Below are 15316 nucleotides of genomic sequence, written 5' to 3'. Positions count from 1 at the left end.
GGGACACAATCATAACCCTGATGTGGATAAAGGCACCCCAAATTCCAGGAACCCTCTATCAGTGTGCCCCCAAATCCAGGGGGACTCAGGAGCTCAAGACTAGTGAGGAGCCCATGGACTCTGGTCTGAGCACTGCTGGGCAAATGTCACTTGGCAGCGGCATGAAGTCACCCAGGTGAGACCTCATGCGAAGTATGACAGGGACAGGAGGCCAAGCCTCTTTGAAACACGAACGAGGGGAGGTCCCAAGAAATGAGCCGCGGGAAACGTCGGGCGACCTTTGGGAAAAATGAGTAGACTCAAACCGTTTGCTGCTGGGAGGCATTCAGTGATGTGCAGCACACCCAGCCCCGGTTTGGGGCCACTGGCCATTCTGACCAGCCTCTCCCGGTGCCCACACACCTCGCCAGTAAACGTAGGCCCGCAAAGGCCTGGCGAGGGTCCCGCGGAGACGCTAAGCGCCTCGCGGCGGCGAGTGCGGAACGAACGTTACCGGCTCAACAGACACTTCTCGCTTCCCGCGGGGCACGAACGCTTCGCTTTTGCAGATAAAGGTCAAGCGACAGCATGGCCCTGCCCTTCCACCCGGCCTGGGGAGGTGGGGAGACCCCGGCGACAGAGCCGGGGGTCACCGAGGCCGGGGTGGGGGCGGGGGAGGGCTGGGTTGGGGTAGCGATGCGCACGCGCGCGGGCCGGGCCATGCACGCCAACGTCCGCCCCGCGGGGCGCGCAGACGCCGCGGCGGTTGGGTCGTTGACCCCTCGGCGCCGGGAGGGTCATTTTTCGGACCCCACTAGCCAGCCCGGCCAGTACCCCTCTCGCAGGGACTAGGGGACAATGACCTCGCCAGCCGCAGCCATCCTCAGTTATCTCTCCGAGAAATCCTTATAAAGCGCGAACTCGCGCGTCTTGAGGACCCAGGACCACAAGGCGACAGTGGTGGCGTTTATCTTTGTGCTCTGGAACAAAGAGAATTGAAGCAAAACATGTGTAGGCCAGTCTGGCTGTTTTCTGCAGTAGATTCAGTGGTTCTTGAAAAGCATCTTGGTAGGAAACAAACTGAAACTAGCTGACAAGGGCCGAAGGAATCCGTTCTGTAAAAACAAGTGCCTTAAATAGCTGGAGGTAACCTTGGTGTTTCTTAAGCCCACATGTTGAACGTTTCAAAAACTCAGAGTAAATCTCACTGTACAATTCATCAGTGTTTTAACAATGCAAGTGCAAATGGGTGTATATTCTGCTTTTAAGAAATGAGTATTTCTTCGACTAGTGCCTGCTTGGCGCAGGTGAAAGGGTTTAATTGAAGCAGATACCTGGTGTCCCAAGTGTAGGAAAGTTGTTTCCGTCCTTGAAACAGCAAGGATAAAAAGTGTCAGCGTTCACTTGAGGATTTTATCACTATTAGTCTGGCCTCCCTGAGAATGCTGGACCAACTCTTTCACTATTTCAGAAGGGCTGTCCTTGTTTTCAGAGTGTTGGCTTGCTATGCTCTGGACAAAACCAGATGGTGAACTGGACCTAGGAAATCAGTAAAGAAGAGTTTGAAGGGAATAGCCTGAGATGTAGGAGGAGCAGCCCAGGATGGTGAGTACAGCTGGTGTACACTGAGCTAATTTGTCACTTAAATTGTCAGCAGTATTTTTTTAGCTCAAGACTGGATGATCCATGTGGCAAATCTGTGTGCTTACAGCCTTGAGGAACCAAGTATTCAGATTATGGTCACTTTCTTTCCATAGTGGCAGGTGTTGAACTTGAACAGCAAAATTCTGATCTTTGTCTGCTGTAAATTCCTGTATTTATCACCAGAAAAGAAAACTACAAGTGATCATGAGCTACAGAACGCAGAAAGCAGAGGGTCTCATCAGCTGGAACTCTGCAGACTTGTTATGCCTGCTTTAAAGTCGAGGACCCACCCGAACTAAGCTAAGGTGACTGATAGTGAAAAAGGCCCTCTCTGTGTGACTTCTCCTTATCGTGCTGCTTTGCATGTACAAAGAAAAGATTTAAAGCCAAGAAAATGTCTTTTAAACTAATTATGTTTGAAGATGTCATCTTGTGCTTTGGTTTGTCATAACAGACAAGTACTGAAAAAAATTGGGAAATTTTGTTCTGTGCAATAAATACAAATTCACTTTTTAGATAAATTTTGACCCTACCAAATATTAGTGAATTCTAATTGTCCTTGGGTAACTTTTCGCTTATTTAGATAACTGATTGCTAAAGGAAGACTTTGGTAGCCTAACTGTAAATTCTGAATTACTTGGCGCGTTTAGCCTTTTGCTCTTATTACATACTAAATCCGTCCTCAGTTTCTCCATCATTCCAGTGAGTACTTGTTTTTAAAAACTGCATACTTTTTTGGTTTTTTGTAAACTGAAAAGATGACCTTTTTAAACTTTAGATAATTTAGTGCTAGTATGAGTTTGCTTTTACTTTATTTTAGCTTTCTTTGCAGGAAAAACAAAACAAAACCTCAATTCTAACTTGGGAACATGGGGAAGAAAAAACACTAGATTTTATGAGGCTAGTCCTTTGTTTTGTGTACTATTTTAAAATAATCATTATGCATAAATATGATGCACCTAAAGAATAATCTCTACACTTCATAATTTTTTTCTTTTTTTCAATTTTGATAAAAGCCTACTTCCCACTTAAACACAAGAATTTTAGCTTCTGAACTGGTTGCACTTTTTCTCATGCTAATAGAAGAAAGCTCATATAAAATACTAATGTCAAAATATCCAAAATAGAAGACTAAACATAGAAGAACATTTTAAAATAAGTATATTTGTCATGATTTGACATGTTGATTCCTTTTGTTTACTGCTATATTGAGAGGGAAAAAAAACCCAAGTAAGTCTCTCTTTGGCTAGAGTAAACATTGTGTACATTTAGTCTCTGCTGGGTATGTCAACGAATTAGAAATCCATTCAGTTTATCCACAGAAACAATGAATTATACAAAAGTTAAACAAATAATTTTTGAGGAGTGGATAGATAGTAGATAGATTATATGTTTAAAAAAGATTATAGTAGATAGATAGCTGTAGATAGATACAGTAAATGTTTAAAAAAGAAACTGTTTTGCTGCTAGTTAATTATAGTGAGTAGTTTTAAAATTTTTTACTATTTTTAAATCATACTCACTGTCTTCTGAATTTTTCTTTTAGATTCCATGAACTGATTCTAAATGCTGTTGTCTAATGTTTGGGGTCTGGGAACAAGTTGATTTTCTGAATGATTTAAACACTTGACAGGTCATTAGAATAAACATCTTTAAAATATATTTAAAAATTAGGGCCCTCTTAAATTTTCATACTTAACATTTATAAAATTTACCACACTTAGATATTTTTAAAATGTAATGTAGTCTCCAGTTATATGTATAAGCAATTATGTTCCTAAAGCTTCAACAAAAATACGGTGCTTAATTCAATATAATCAATACAACATTTCTTCAATTGTGTGCCAAACTTCCATGCTGATTTTTATAAAGAAAATGAAAGCCTACAAATAACGTTACTATTCTGAGGAAAAATGCTAGAGCAGGAAGGATTTTATGGTTGTTTGCTTATTATTTGTGAAGTTTCTTACTTAAAGGTTATTTTTATTGAGCTTTTATCATTAGTCTATATTAAATACTGCAGTATAACGAGTAATAATCCATGGTGACTATAAAAGCAAATACTTGTTTATTTTAATGCACAAGTTTGTTGGCAACTCACTTAACTTTCTAAGGCTCTCATTATCAAAGAATTATTAATTCACTCAATAAAATGTTGGATAAAGCAAAGTCACCTCCTAAGATGATTTTTGGAGAGGAATTTAAGGAAACTATGGAAATAATTCCATAAAAACCTATGGAAACATTTGCCACCATAACTTCAGCAAAATAATGTTTAGCCTAACTCTATTCATTGAATTTTTTCCCTATGTGTGTGCTCAAGATTAAGATTGATTGTATTTACCACTAAAAAATAGATCTACTGTGTTAAAATGTGAATGGCCAAATAATTTCAGCCAATATACTTACAGGTTAGGTTCAAAAGGCATAAACACTCAATATTTTTAGTACCCAAAGCATATTTTAAAATTGTCCAGTCCGAAGTATTCTAATATAAACATTCAAATATTGGATAATATGTAACATCAAGCTTCTTTTTGTACAATTTTTATGCTATATACAGACAAGATGATTTTGCATATGGCGTCGCCGTAAATCCGTTCAACTCAATAAACCCTGTTTGAATTCCCGCTCATTCCCTTTCACCTTTTTCTATTGGAGTGCCCTGCTTCTGTATCTGTCATTTTCATCAACTCCCGGAGCAGCCTGTATGAAGTTCATTTGAAGGATGAAAAGGGTGACAGGCTACACAGGAGTTTGAAAGCAGGGAGTCAAAGTTTACACATAGTGCAGGTCATGTATGTGCGACCTTGGAAATGTAACAGTGAAAATCACAGCAACAGTAACAATAACCAGTATTTGCAGGTCTCTGTCCAGCATCCAAGGCCTTTCACATTCTCCACCCACCTTAAGCCTCACAGCAGCCTTGCAGGTTTGCCTCCGGCTGCTTAATAAAACTTTGCTCTGTAATTTTTACTGAGTCATTCATTAGATCTAGCTGTCAGTTTTTTGAGGGCAGAGACTGTCTAGTATTTCATGAACATACACACATATAAACCCCTTGGGAGTAAACATTCTTAAACTGATTGCCAAGTGGTTAAGAGTTTCCAGTGGAAGATTTGTTGGATTATCTATGATAAAAGAGCTGTTGAGGCTGTTAAGGAGACAATGGCACCATCAGAGAAGACTGTAGCAAAATCTGTGGTGAGTGGGCCTAAGTAAGGGGGTTGGAGATAGGGAGGGTGGAGAGAGAAGTCTTCTCTATGTATCATAGTCAACTGTTTTTCCACTGAAGTGCATTTGTTCTATTACATTGAAGTTTGTTTGTCCTAAACTGTTGGTAGTGTAAGCAATGCAAATTTATAGGCCTGAATTTGAACATAGTGGTTATATCCTAGTTTTTATTCCTTATTCTAGTTTGAATTTTTCTCATTTTTTTAAGCAAGCTTGTTAGATTTTTAATTATTAGATTTCCACCCAAAAAAGATGTTGGTTTTAGATACCAATTCTACCCTTTTCCTATTTTCTGAATAATTTTTCTGCTTTTATCTTTGTTATATATCTATTCCTGCTTTTTCTTGATTTTTCTTTTTCCACCTTCTTGGGTTGAAAGTTTAGATCTTTTATTTTCAATCATTCTAGGTTAAAAATAAAGCAGTTGAAGTTATAAAAATTCCCCCCTGAATATAATTTAAGTTGCAGCTCATAGGTTTTAACTTCTAAACTTTTTATTGTCATTTATTTTTATGCCTCTATTTTCTCTTTTTATTCTTTCTTTGAACCTAAGTATCGAGAATTTTGTTTTAAATTTTTTCTGTGGTTAGATGTCTTTTGTTTGTCGTTTTATCATTAATTTCCAATTTGATTGCATTGTGATCACTGATGATTGTTTAAAGGGGAAATGAGTAGAAAGTGAAATGAAAGCAAAATGGGGCGTTGAGGGGTAGCAGGGAAAATAAACGTGAGACACAGCATTAAAGAGCAAAGAAAAATAATGAGAACAAGGCACAAATAAGAAGAGGACGTGCAAGGGCCCAAGTGGCTGGAGAGAGCAAAGGGCTGAGTTTGTCACTTAACTAGCATGGCTGGAGGTTTGGACTGTTGATTAGGGTATATGATGCCAGGTAGTGTTAGGAGAGCAGGATGATACAGCAAGGCAGAGTCATGTGCAGGAAAGACAATCCTCTGAGAAAATCCAGCTGCTGCTTGGTTGTGATGGCACTTTGAAGCCTAGCAAGAAATGTCTCACTTGATCTGCTCCAGTGGTTTAAGTGTTAAGACAGTAATCTTTTTCCTGCATCATTCCTTGATCTTTTAGCTTCTCGGGGTGAATTTAATATTTCTATGTCTTTCTTAAAATTGGAGGAGTGAATTTCAACATAGAAAATGAGTAAGGAACCCAAACTGAGGAACCCATCACACTCATACTGTTTTCTTCATCCCACAGTCATTTTCAAGTTCCTGTTACGACCAGTACTGTGCTATATGATAAACACGAAGGGTCAGCAGCTTCTAAACGTCTAACTTCTTTATAGCCCATATAAGTATGCCAGTTCTCTTCTTGCTGACCAGAAAGCAGCTGCTCCCACTTGAGAAAGGGTGACTGGTGAAAGTAGCAGTTATTTCTCAGCCAGAAGACAATGCCATATACCTGCAGTCATCATGGGAGCAGGAGGGGAGATGGGTTCTCTGAGCCACTCTCTAATTATTTCTTTCAATGAGGAGTTTTATTAATGAACCTGCCCAGAAGTGTCATGGCTTTCCCAAGTCCTTAGAGAGGCCCAGATACTCGGCAGTGACCAGCCAGGATGCTGGATCCAGGCTGCCTGGGTTTAGATCCCAGCTGTACTACTTACTGAAGTACAACAGTGGGCAAGTTTCTTAACTCTCCTGCCTCCGTTTTTCTGATCTGTAAATGGGGATTATAATAGTCCTTGCCTCATTAGTTTGGTTTGAGGATTAAATGAGCTAATGCTTAGAACAGTAGCTGGCACATAGTAAGCACTGAATAAAAATGAACTTTCACTGTTATTCCAGAATTCCGGTGTCCTCACCACTGCACAGTCACAGAGACAATCCTGGTCCTGCAGAGAGAATGAAGCTACCAAAGATAACACAGATACAGGATGCTCAAGTTAAACAAAGCCACAGCATCATGAAGTCCTTTTCATTAAAAAATGAAGCAGTCATCCAGAAAGTTGTGAAGCAAATTGAAGAGAGGCTAAGTTTCAGTAGAAATCACTGAACGGGATTTTGTACTTAAAGACTTTTCTTTGAGCAAATGTATAAGCAAAAGTTACGAACCGTCTGTGATGAGCACTAAGAGCCCTGAAATAGATAGTGGGGCTCCTAGCAGGACAAGAACAGCATGGATCACCCAGAAGAGTGTCCAGAAAGAACATAGATTATTCTCTGAGCCACACTGCATAGGCTTTTTATCAGTTTTTTAGTGAGGAAGAACAATAGCAGACCCACTCTAAACTCTTCAGTATAAAGTTCATTACAGTATAGATTTAGTCATTCTTTTTTTAAAAAGAAATCTTTTTTGTCTTTTATCTTTATGAAGTCATAAGTGAACCAGGCTTTGTGCTAGACATTGGATACAGGGTGAAAAAGACAGACTCTGCCCACGTGGAGTTGATGATCCAACAGGAGAGCCTGACATTAACCAAGTAATCACACAAATGTCATTGTGAGCTTTGGTAAGAGCTCAGAAGAAATACGAAGTGGTCGGTGAAGATGGTATCAGGGACTTTGAGACCTGGAGGTCAGAGAACTTTGTGAGAGAACAGCAGCAATGCTTTGCCCTGAGGATAAGGAGACATTACCAGGGCAAGAGCTGTAGCACGTGGTGCCAGGGAACAGTGGGCTTAAAGACTCTGGAGTGGGAAATGAGGGGTGTGGGCCCGGACCTGCACAGGGAGCATGTCAGTGGGATGGAGAACCTCAGGGGCAGGGCCATGTTAGCATCTTTGCCTTCTCCAAATACAGGGCAGTTCACTGAAGGTTTTAGACACACAGTTGGCATTGACATACTCAGGACTGTGTTTTCAGTAGACCCTTCCAGTTGCAGTGTGGAAATGAGTTTGAGGGACTAGAATGGAAATGAAAAGTCCATTTGGGAGGCTTTCAGCCCGCTGTTAGAGTCAAGGTTATGGTGAGCACTACCAAATAGAAAGACCCCTTTGCTGAATCGGGTCCCAAAAAGTCTCATGGCTGTCTGGGTGCTCCAGATGCTCGAGTAGCATCCAAACCACAGGAGGCCACATGACCACAGTGTGGGAGTGAACTTGGTTAACAAACTTTGATATTGTAATAATTGCTTTTACCAAATGATTCTCATCTTTATGTATTCTCACCTTTATGTAAACACATAAGAAATGTGTAATCAAAACCAATGCTTTCTGCATTTGTCATTATACTGCTACTTCAAAGCAAAATGTCCAAAAGCACAAAAGACTGAACTCTCAATACCAGTCACCACCTTATCTATGGAACTTAGCTCAGTTGCCTTGAAGCTGCTTTGCTAAGCAGGAATCTGCTGCAAACTGTCTCCTTGCCGTAAAAAGCAGAGACATGCTTTGCTTGCTTTGCTTAGTTCGAGGTCGTTGGTTCAGGGCTGCTTGTGCTTATGGAAAACCCTAAATTGTCCCCTGCCCTCACCCACAGGACATGCTTCTCTTATCAGGCACAGGTGGACAGTGTAGGCTGTTCTTGCTCACAGAAGACTGCGACTTAGCCCTTAGCTGGGAACATCCGGGCTGCTTCACATGCTTAGATGATTTCTGATCATTGTATGGAGACTCTGTGGTGGTCTGGGTTTTCATTATCAGTTGTTCGGAGCACTGTAACCTTGCTCATGATTGTTTGAGGCTTAAAATAACCATTTGTACTATCAATACTGTAACCTTCTCTCTAAGTATAAATCAAGATTATAATGGTTCTGTTTTTCCACAAACTGAAACTGCTGACCTGCATCCCTGCACGTATATACCACGCCCCTTACTCACTCCTATGATGTGTTTCATTTTGATTCTTTGTTTGACTTTTCTCAATAAATACTAGAGCTTTGGAGGAGCTGGAGGAGCCAGTCTCCAGCTCCCTCTCACTCTCTTGACCTGATAAAGTCTTGAGTAATTTCGTTCTTCTGCAGTGGGACTTTTGCTGGACAAAACCCATGATGAACAGAACCCATAACTGGTGTCCCATGTGAGGACCGCTCACAGGGATGAAAACCTACACCACAATAAAGCTTTTATTGGGGTTAAATTTAGTTGAATCCAAAGGTGTCAGGAATAACATTTAGCCACATAGAAGTTTGTGAAAATGAGAGTGACCCATTGAAATGAGTAGCTGGGAATGTGAGTCTGAGGTGATTAGTTATGTTAATGTCTAGGGTTTGAAGAGGCTGCCTGAAGTCCAGACAGTTGAGCAACAGAGGAATTAGGCTGATAAAATTTTACTGCACCATTTTATTGAAAACAAAGCTGAAGCGTTTGACTTAGGTTTGTGGGCAAGCAATGCTGCAAATATTTCATTCCTGAATTCAACCTGCCCCAGTCATCGTGGGCCCTATGTCTGGGGAGGTGTTGTGGGATGGGGCCTGTTTGGGGGACTTTTGCCTTTGTGAGCTCCTTCCTCCATAAAAAAGAAAATATTTTAAATTATATTTCAGGACTGCATTGGTACAAAAATATAATCCAAGCTGGTTTGTATTTTTTTCTTCTGACTTTAAAAGATAAAACATTTTCGTGGGCCTCTGAACTGGGACATGTCAGTGAAGCAGAGGGCAGAGTCCTGGAATCCCAGGCAGGTGACCCCAAGATGGAGAGGGGACTTGAGCTGAAAGTGCCAACAGCAGACAGGTTCCTCCCACGGAGCAGGACTGGCTGCCCCGCTAACAAAGCACACTAGGATCCAAATAAATGTTCTGGCCCTGAGTGACCCAATCTGTGTAACGACAGATTCCAGTTCCCACAGATCCATGTACCTAGCGGCATTAAGAAATAGAATCTGGTATCCAAAAATAATGTTAGTGTGTATTCCAATCTTTATGTCTCTTGAAGAATGTTATTGAAATCTGTAATTCAACACAACATTTCCAGAAAGCCTGTTTCCTTCTAATTCTGTCAAGCCCTGCAACTGACTACTCTTACTCCAGAACCACCCCCAGTCTGACCTTAGTCTGGCTTGTCTGTCTTCCCCCGACTCTTTCTTCCTTCATCTCCTCTCACTTCGCCGTTACCCAGCTTGTTTCCAAGGAAGGGAAACACAGAGACCGTGGGGAGGACTCACCTGCACCGTCAGTCTTGCCCTGGCACACTGCAAAAACAAAAAGCCTTAAAAAGGTAACTTGTTTTGTTTTATTTTGTTTTGTTTTGTTTAAAAAAAGTTTGTTACAATACCAATAGGAAATGTACTACTAGAAATGTCCTCTGTGGGGCCAGCTGTCTGGGAGACGCAGAGGAGGTGGTGAGCAGGGGGAGGTGAAGCAGCAGAGGCCTGCGCTGTGTCTCAGGTCCCACTCCCCCGCGGGGAGTCGCTGCAGGAGCCCATTTGTGAGTGGAAGAAGAGGAGGCCAGTGTCACCCAGCCCTCCACGTGCAAGTTTGTCTTAGCTTCTGGAGCAGAGAGCAGCTGAGGAGCAGAAGGATGCTACAGAATTCTTAGCCACTTGGTGGCAGCACTGAGGGCTCCACTTTATAGATGAACCAGAATTCAAAAACAAAATCAAGAACAGATTGGAAATTATAGGCAGAAGCTATGGAAATATTTGACGGAAGCAGTACCCTTCAGACAGTTCTGTCCCAAGGAGCCTTACTTCTGTCTGGGTGTTCAATTTGTTCCACATGGGAAAGTGGTACATGTGTGTTTCAACAGCTGGTGCTTTTAGGCTCAAGAGACTGGTTTCCATGATGAGGTCTCCAGGCCTGTGACGCAGCCCAGTGCCCAACATGACCGGCATTTTCCTGGGAGGATACGACGTGCATAGTGTTACATCTTTGAGCAGATAGGATCCAAGCCTACCGATAATGCAGGAACTCAAGAAATACCTAACTCCAAAGTGTAAAATTGCCTGTTTTCACGTGTTAGGAGAGACCACATCGCTGAATCATTATAAGCTTAAACAGACCCTGGAAGGAACTCTATGCTTTAAATCTGTAAGAACAGTTGGTGTTCCATATATACACATTTCTGCTCACCAGGGAGACACTGCAAGTCCATCTTCTTCAAAAAGATGTCGAAATGGTCTGGACCTGGAGTTGCCAGCACTTGTCAAGGTCAAGGTCTTCCACCAAGCATGCGCCATCGGTGTTTCCCAGCCAGGGCAGCCGGGGAGTGGGAGACACCCAGAGCCAGGCCTCACAGTTTTTAAAAACTAGATGAATAAAAGCTGAGGCATAAATTGCCCTGACATTTTAAAACTGCAGTAGTTTCTATTTCACATGCAGTGGAAACTTCTATTACGCTGGTAAGGTAGCCTGTTCCAGCATTCTAGGGTAAGCAAGAATTACTCTCTCCCAGGTGGCTGAGGAAACAAAACGTGAATTTGCAAATCGGAATTTCACAGGGCACAGACTCACATGAAGAAACATGTAACTATCTTTCTCTGGTTGCCTCAGAGCCCTCATTTATAAAATGGAGATTTTATTCCTATCTCAGAGATTATCATGAAGATGAAATGAGCTCATACAGGGAAGCACTTCACTTGGTATATACTTGAGTACCGAAGGAAGGTTAGCTATTACGCAAATGTAATATATTTTATGTACTTGCTTGCTCTCTTTGTGTACATATATATACATATTTAAACTCTATCTCAAGCTCCGTTCCACCCAGCAGCAGAAATTGAGTCCTACTCAATTAGAAGAAATCCCACAGTACGAGGTTTCTGTAGTAGATTCTGGACAGAGGCATTAGGAGTCAACACTCTCCTTGGCATCCTGTCTACAGCGTCCCTGTCTTTGATCCTCACATTCCTGCACTCGTTTTTGCATTCCTGACGTAAGAACCTCACTCTGAAGGCTGGGGGCTTGGCATGCCCCCACCGCTACCTGAAGGGTGAGAAAAGGAATGGCAGCTAAAGCATGTTAGCCAGTGTTTCCTGCCACAACAGAAATGTGACTTTTTTCCTCATATTTTACAGTTCCCACAGAATTTGTGCTTATATCATCTATGAGCTGATAACCATTAAATTGACATCTCCAAGCTGGACGATGACTCTAAACTCCAGATTCCTATAGCCAACTGACACGTGAAATTGGAAATAAGCAACTAAAACTGAACGGACCCAAGAGAAGATCTTGATTCCCTGGCCCCCCTCCCCAGTGTTACATCCCCAGTCCTCCTATACCAGCAAATGGCTCCACCCATTCACCCAGTTGCTCAAACCAGAAACCTAGGACTGATGCTCAAGTCCTTTACCCCCACCCGCATCTCATCTATCAGCTGATCCACTTAGTTCTACCTCCAGCCTTCATACCAAGTCTGTCCCCGTGTCTCCATCTCAAACACCACTAGCTTACACCCTAGTCCAAGCCCCCATCCACCCCTGGCGGGGTGCAGAGAAATAGATTCAGACCTGGGCTCCACACTGCCCTCATACCAGCAGTAACTCATTCTCTAAACAGTGGAATGATCTAATATAAATCATGTTACATCCTAGCTCAAAACTCTCCAGCAGCATCCCTTCCCACCTAGAAACCTGCAAGCCCCTCACCTTGGCCCCTGCTTTCTGTCTTACCTTCTCTCCTCCCATCTTTCTCCTGCTCACCACACTCAGCCACACTGGCCTTCTTTCTGCTTTTCAATGCGCCAAGCTCATTTCTTCCTTGGGGCCACCTGGGGCTTATTCCCTTCCTTCCCTCAGTGTGCTGGCCTTCAGGACTCAGCTCAGATGCACCCCAGTGCTGACTACCCAAAAGTAAGGCGGTCTTTTAAGTCATTTTGCATCACCTCACCCTCTGTATCATGACTTAACCATTTCCTGAAGTTAACTTGTTTCTTTTGTTGTTTGTTATCCTATCACGTTAGAAATATGTGGCATTTTACCCAGTACTTTACAGTTCCCACAGAATTCACACACACACACACACACACACACACACACACACACACACACACACACCCTCACATTCAATCTGCCAGCAAATCTGGCCCCTTCTTACCACTCCCCTCCACCATCACCCTAGTCCAAGCCTATCATCTCTTGACTGTGCCACTGTCATAACTTCTAAGTATCTCATTTCCTTTACCCTTCATTCTCTGCAGAGCAGCCAAGAGATCTTTTTAAAATTTAGACCCTGTCACCCTCCCCTTAAAACCCTTCAGTGACTTCCCATCATATTTAAATGGCTCAGCAAAACCCTTACCGTGCCTACAAGGCCTCCCTACGTACTCTGGCCACCAGCCACTCCTCCGACCTCATTTCCTACCATGTCTCCAACTGGAGCACAGAAAGTAGCACCTCTGCCACCGCTGCCTTTGTGACATTGGACAAGTTGCCTAATGTCTCTGGGCCTCAATTTCTTTATCTCTAAGGTGAAGATGATGAGAACATTTTACCAAACTGTTGTAGGATGAAGGGAGTCCTGCAAATGGTCTCCAACACATAGCAAGCTTGTGTACATGTTTTTAGTTTTAAGTAGTTTGATGTCTTGAAATCTTAAATTTGAAGAAACAAATGAGTACAAAAAACGATAAGGAAAAGAGAATATACTTGCATGTTGTTATCAAATTTTAAGGACACATTTTTATGAAGTCTTCATAAAGAAGTTGTGAAATTATGTACACAGTGGATTTTCCCTTTGCCTTTTAATGAAAGACCTGAGAAACAGTCTCGTGAGTTTTAATAGCAGTGTCTTAATTGATGGCTTGCTTAATTTAAAACTAATAATTACCTATTTAAAACTCACTTTTACTTATTTCTTCCTGATGTCAAACACCTTTCTCCAGGGAAACCAGTCTTGGACTCCAGATGGGACAGATGAAACTGCTGACTCTACTGACTTGTGGAAAAGGAGGTGTCAGGGCGCAGCCAAGAGCCCCTGGGAGTGCCCGTGGGCTGGCCGGGCAGGCAGGGAGTCCCGATTGGTGCTCCCGGTGCTCCGTGTCCACAGGGTGGCAAATAATCACCTGGTGTCTGCCTGTTTTGGCAGCTCAGGCTTCCCCAAGACTGATCAGCATCCAGGGTTTTGCTCTAACACATCTGCTCTTCAGGAAAACATAACCTTCTATCCTGGTGGAGGCATTTTTTCCTGGCATGATGCCTTCTCTTTCCAATTCTGATGAGTTGATTTTTTTTGTAAATGGAAGAAAGGTGAGTTTATGATATGATTAATATGAATTTTCACATATCAGGAACAAAAACTAAGCTGACTTTTTTCACTATGATGCTGTTTCTTATTTCTTTAACCTCTCTCTCCTGTCTTTTTCAAGTCATAGTGGTATGAACTTGAACAAGGGTTGTTAGTTCAGGGTCTGGTGCAAAATTATTAAAGCATGGGTGTCTTTGCTTGCTCTTTTCTTTTGGAATCAGTAAGGAACTCTCATTTTTATTTGTGGTATTACAGTGGGAGTGAATTCTGACACAGATGTGAAAAACTTTGTCACCCCCCTTTTATTTGGTTATTAGCTCACTTGAGGTCACCAGTGCCATTTTAATTGAAGGCATATATGATGTTGAGGATGATAACAGCAAAGAATGATTTTGTTTGGCCTTCATAAATTCTCTCAGGCTGATCAATTAACCTAGAGGCTGAAACCCCTCTGCCTGCTGGTTCTGGCCTGGAGTGATGTCATGATGAGACAGCATTAAATCAATTGTGGCACTGATCGGGCAGCTGAAGTGGTTGGAGAACATTTACCTGGAGTGTCCTGTCAGGTATAGTGGTGTCTTTATAGTACAGAGTAGTGGCATCAGGCTGTGTCCCTACAATGTAGGGGGGACAAGAGGAAGGTCGTCCTGGCTTGCACGCCATCACTTGTTCCCCCCATTTTGTTCCCACCTTTGGCTGTAATTTCCATAGCCACACAGTTAGGGTGTTAAAGCAAATCTAACTGTAATGCTTTGCTTCTGCAACGCCACTGTACTTGGCCCCCTCCTCTCTGCATGCTGATTCCAAGTGGAGGGATGCTGAGCTCATCTCTGGCTGAGTAAGTCTGAGGACGTGGAAAGGAGATTTGAAAATAGGAGGCAGTTATGAAAAATAATGTAGTTTATTGCTTTTTCTGGGGTGATAAAAAATAAAAAACACTCTTTATGGAATGATGTCCTCTTTTTCTGGGTTCAGTGTTGCTACCCTTCCTGGTAAGTTTCTCTCCCATTCTCCTCTCTGATCTTGCCTGACTGCATCCATCAGAGGAGCTGCCTGGGCCACGGAGCGTGCCGGCTCAGACCCACTGGCGGAAGCGGCCTGGCACAGGGCAGGAGAGGCAGAGCAGGGATTCACACTCCCTTCTGCTCCTCCTTCACCTGTCGGCACCTCTGTTTCCCTGGGGGATGAGGACAGGAGTGGCTCCCTCATAACACACTCCCTTATGACTCCCTTAGGGAATCTTCTCTGGCCAACCTTTTTTATGACTTTATGTTATTTTGAGTCAATTTTGGAATCTGTGTACTTGTTTCCCCATCTGGATCCTTTCCACGTGACTCTAAGGAAAAACAATCCAGAATTTAAAATGGTCATTTATAC

General features: G+C 42.5%; 1 protein-coding gene and 2 long non-coding RNA genes across 5 annotated transcripts in view; 2 read left to right on the top strand and 1 right to left on the bottom strand.

Annotated features, from left to right (window-relative positions):
• LOC116663748 overlaps positions 1 to 579 on the bottom strand; it is a 38343-nt gene extending 37764 nt beyond the window's left edge. For both annotated transcript variants that reach the window (XR_004320060.1, XR_004320059.1), the window contains exon 1: positions 494 to 579. This is a non-coding gene — a long non-coding RNA (uncharacterized LOC116663748). The remainder of the gene's footprint in view (positions 1 to 493) is intronic.
• Positions 580 to 713: 134 nt separating this feature from the next.
• LOC116663749 lies at positions 714 to 8733 on the top strand. 2 transcript variants are annotated; one of them, XR_004320062.1, is made up of 4 exons: positions 714 to 1125; positions 1472 to 1584; positions 1807 to 1928; positions 6661 to 8733. It is a non-coding gene; the product is annotated as an uncharacterized LOC116663749 (long non-coding RNA). The 2 variants fall into 2 exon arrangements; XR_004320061.1 differs by having other exon boundaries at positions 714 to 1584.
• A 5007-nt stretch (positions 8734 to 13740) lies between these two features.
• The window catches only part of LOC102511253 (aldehyde oxidase 4), a 59294-nt gene continuing 57718 nt past the window's right edge, over positions 13741 to 15316 (top strand). The window contains 1 exon segment of the mRNA XM_032480093.1: positions 13741 to 13941. Within this exon segment, the coding sequence (XP_032335984.1) occupies positions 13885 to 13941 (57 nt within the window). The 5' untranslated portion in view covers positions 13741 to 13884.

Source organism: Camelus ferus, chromosome 5 (assembly GCF_009834535.1).
Source record: "Camelus ferus isolate YT-003-E chromosome 5, BCGSAC_Cfer_1.0, whole genome shotgun sequence".
Taxonomy (NCBI): domain Eukaryota; kingdom Metazoa; phylum Chordata; class Mammalia; order Artiodactyla; family Camelidae; genus Camelus; species Camelus ferus.
Note: the sequence above shows the minus strand (reverse complement) of the source record. Positions and strands in the feature narration are given on the sequence as shown.